The following is a 3,445-nucleotide window of genomic DNA, read 5'->3' on the forward strand; positions in this document are numbered from 1 at the left end:
TTTCTACTGGTTATTCACTAAAGAACGGAATAATCCGATCAGTGAGATCGGAGGAGGATTTTCTGTCATCTCATTTCCTGTATTATGGAGACGAGCATTCCAATGTCAGAGCTCCTAATTCTTACACTGAGAAGAGTCTCTAACCTTTGATTATAAAAATATGTATGAATAATATTTTCTCTTTTTGGTAATATGGAGATCTTGTATGATGTGGAGGAACTCCCCTCCCCCACCCCACACAAAGAAGGTAACTCTACTAACACAGATAACGGGCAGATCTTGGCGGGCATTTTAAAAATGGCGCTTTTTTAAAAGTAAACCAATCATGAAAAGGGGTGTGAGTTAGTTGTCCAATCAGAAGGCAGTGATGTGTATAAATAGACGCCGCACAGCCCGTGTTCTCACACTTGTGTTTCGTCTGGAGATTGGAAGCATCGATCAGCCATGGCAAGAACCAAGCAGACCGCTCGTAAGTCCACCGGAGGGAAAGCTCCCCGCAAGCAGCTGGCCACCAAAGCCGCCCGCAAGAGCGCCCCGGCCACCGGCGGAGTCAAGAAGCCTCACCGCTACAGGCCCGGCACCGTGGCTCTCCGAGAGATCCGCCGCTACCAGAAATCCACCGAGCTGCTCATCCGCAAGCTGCCCTTCCAGCGCCTCGTCCGAGAGATCGCCCAGGACTTCAAGACCGACCTGCGCTTCCAGAGCTCCGCCGTCATGGCTCTGCAGGAGGCCTCCGAGGCTTATCTCGTAGGACTCTTCGAGGACACCAACCTCTGCGCCATCCATGCCAAGAGGGTCACCATCATGCCCAAAGACATCCAGCTGGCACGCCGCATCCGCGGAGAGAGGGCCTAATACACCCCCCGACCAACATCCTCATCACCCCCCACACAACACAAAGGCTCTTCTCAGAGCCACCACATCCTCCTTCCAAAGAGCTCCATACTATCTCATCACCACTACATCCTACAAATACTCCTCACCACATCTCTACACCCCCCATCACACCGCACTCACATCTCTAACATTTCTAAGATGATTACAAACAATTCACACTTCTCTAGGAAGGAGATCTTTTCTCGTGCCGATCTCTTCCCACCACAATACAATATATAGGAGAGGAGAACAAGACACCTTCCTAGAAAGATTCTCTTCATATCTCTAGACTTCCCTCATCATTACCAGGAGATCGGGAAAGAAAACCTGTTCAAGAGAAATACAAAGTCATCTCCTCCCCTCCTGTACACAGATCCCGGGATCACCTCTTTCTCAGCTCCGGTGTAGAAATCCTACAACTGACTAGTAAGAAATCTCACACTCACTATTCATTCTTCTGTATGAAGACGAGATTTCCTCTCCCCGATCTATCACAGGAATCTCTCCTCTGCTATTCTACAACTTTCTCCAATCTTCCCTCTCACACACACACCGATCACATTGTTACACCTTCCCATCAGCACATCTTACACTATCTTTATTTCTTCTCATTCATTATCTACAGAAGACAATTATTGGCACCCTGGAGAGAGTTGTACATTTCTCATTCCAAGCGTCAAATTATTTTATATGTCAGCCAATCAGCAGATAGTGATCTGTACGGTGAGTGTGTGCGGAACACCTTCCACTATCTGTTGTGACAATATGGTGAAAATATGGAATTCTATTCTATGACAGTGAAGAGTCCATTCTCCTCATAACACAATGTTCTTGTTGCTGATCATTCTAACATGTCCGATCAGTACAATGATTTCCCTCATACCGATCACATGAAATATTGAAGATCCTGAACGATCATCTAGAAAGAGGAAGTGTGAATGTCCCCCTCCCCCGGGAGATCCCACAGACTGTGCGGGAATTGTCGGGGACCTCCAGATCTCCTATCTGCACATGACAGATGTGTGTGTATGGGGGGGAAATACAATTTCAATCCAAACATTACATCGGGACTACTAAATCTCATCATTTTTTCTGGGTGAAAATGTTATTTAGCTGGATGACAACAGAGTTCATGTTCAATTATTTCCCTTATGACGTTCACAATGGTGAAGCGGATCGATCGTCTAGAAGAGGAAGTGATCGTCCCCCTCCCCCTCCCGGGGAGATCCCACAGACAGTGTGCGGGAATTGTCGGGGGGTTGTGGCCCCTGAAAAGATCCTATCAGGAGGGAGCTACAGTATCTCTAGTAATGATTTGTGGGATTTCTCATATAAAATGTAGTCTGAGATTCCCTGCAAGGGATAAATGTACAATGTGTGATGGGAACATTTCTCATCTAGACTGTGTGTAAAGTCTATGTGGCTCTGTTAGGAGGAGGTGGGTGTATGTAGGTAGGTGTGGCTCTATTAGGAGGTGGGTGTAGGTAGGTAGGTGTGGCTCTGTTAGGAGGTGGGTGTAGGTAGGTAGGTGTAGCTCTGTTAGGAGGAGGTGGGTGTGGCTCTGTTAGGAGGAGGTGGGTATAGGTAGGTAGGTGTAGCTCTGTTAGGAGAAGGTAGGTGGCTCTGAGAAGAGCCTTTGGGGGGTGGAGATGGAGTTCTCCGGCTACTGCCGCCTTCCTTTATTTCTTCTTCGGAGCGGCCTTCTTGGGCTTGGCTGCTGTCTTGGGTTTAGCCGCCTTCTTAGCCGGACTCTTGGCGGCTTTTTTCGGCTTGGCTGCAGCTTTGGGCTTCTTGGGGCTCTTTGTCGCCTTCTTGGCGGGAGAAGCTGCAGCCTTTGCCGGTTTCTTGGCGGCCTTCTTGGGGCTCTTGGCTGCTTTGCTGGGGACTTTCTTCTTGGGGGACTTGGCTGGCTTCTTGGCGGCCGCAGGTTTCTTGGGCTTGGCCGCAGCCGATGGCTTCTTCTTGGTGACTTTCTTGGCCTTGTCGCCCTCTTGCTGCTTCTTGTTGATCTTGAAGGATCCGGAGGCTCCATGTCCTTTGACCTGGACGAGGCTCCCCTTAGTCACCAGCGCCCTGATGGCGATCTTGAGGCGGCTGTTGTTCTTGTCCACATCGTATCCTCCGGCGGCCAGGAGCTTCTTGAGGGCGGCCAGGGAGACCCCGCTGCGCTCCTTGGAAGCGGCCACGGCTGTGACGATGAGGTCGGACACGCTGGGACCGGACGGCTTCTTGCTGCCTTTCTTGGCTCCTCCGGCTGCCGCCTTCTTAGTCGCCTTCTTCTTGGCGGCGGGCTCCGCTGGAGGAGCGGCGGATGGGGCGATCTCAGTCTCCGTCATGATTCTCAACGAGTCTTTGATAATTGATCAATATCGTGTATGTATGGTGCTCTGGCTTATATAGAGACGTTCTGCACTACTATTGGTTGATATAGAACTTGCCTTCTGCGCTGCTATTGGTTACACGTTAGACACGCCCACTGACTGTCACTCCAGTGTTGGGGAATCTTCTCTCTCTTGTTGTGTTTCCCTGATAGAGAGAAAAACGATTATAATAAGAAATGGAAGGATGT

At 49.7% G+C, this 3,445-nt stretch overlaps 2 protein-coding genes across 2 annotated transcripts; one reads left to right on the forward strand and one right to left on the reverse strand.

Moving 5' to 3' along the window:
- The first annotated feature begins 423 nt into the window (after positions 1-423).
- On the forward strand, positions 424-898 carry LOC141104558 (histone H3). Its single transcript, XM_073594164.1, has one exon. The coding sequence runs from the start codon at positions 445-447 to the stop codon at positions 853-855; it is 411 nt and encodes a 136-aa protein (XP_073450265.1). The 5' UTR covers positions 424-444; the 3' UTR covers positions 856-898.
- Positions 899-2,533: 1,635 nt separating this feature from the next.
- On the reverse strand, positions 2,534-3,235 carry LOC141104544 (uncharacterized). The gene has a single exon (XM_073594146.1). It carries the CDS (start codon positions 3,210-3,212, stop codon positions 2,556-2,558), a length of 657 nt encoding a protein of 218 aa, XP_073450247.1. The 5' UTR covers positions 3,213-3,235; the 3' UTR covers positions 2,534-2,555.
- Positions 3,236-3,445: the final 210 nt, after the last annotated feature.

The sequence above is a fragment of the Aquarana catesbeiana genome, linkage group LG08, assembly GCF_042186555.1.
Source record: "Aquarana catesbeiana isolate 2022-GZ linkage group LG08, ASM4218655v1, whole genome shotgun sequence".
NCBI lineage: Eukaryota > Metazoa > Chordata > Amphibia > Anura > Ranidae > Aquarana > Aquarana catesbeiana.

Coding starts and splice junctions, on each gene's coding strand:
- LOC141104558 (XM_073594164.1), top strand. CDS start 445: ATGGCAAGAACCAAGCAGACCGCTCGTAAGTCCACCGGAGGGAAAGCT.
- LOC141104544 (XM_073594146.1), bottom strand. CDS start 3,212: ATGACGGAGACTGAGATCGCCCCATCCGCCGCTCCTCCAGCGGAGCCC.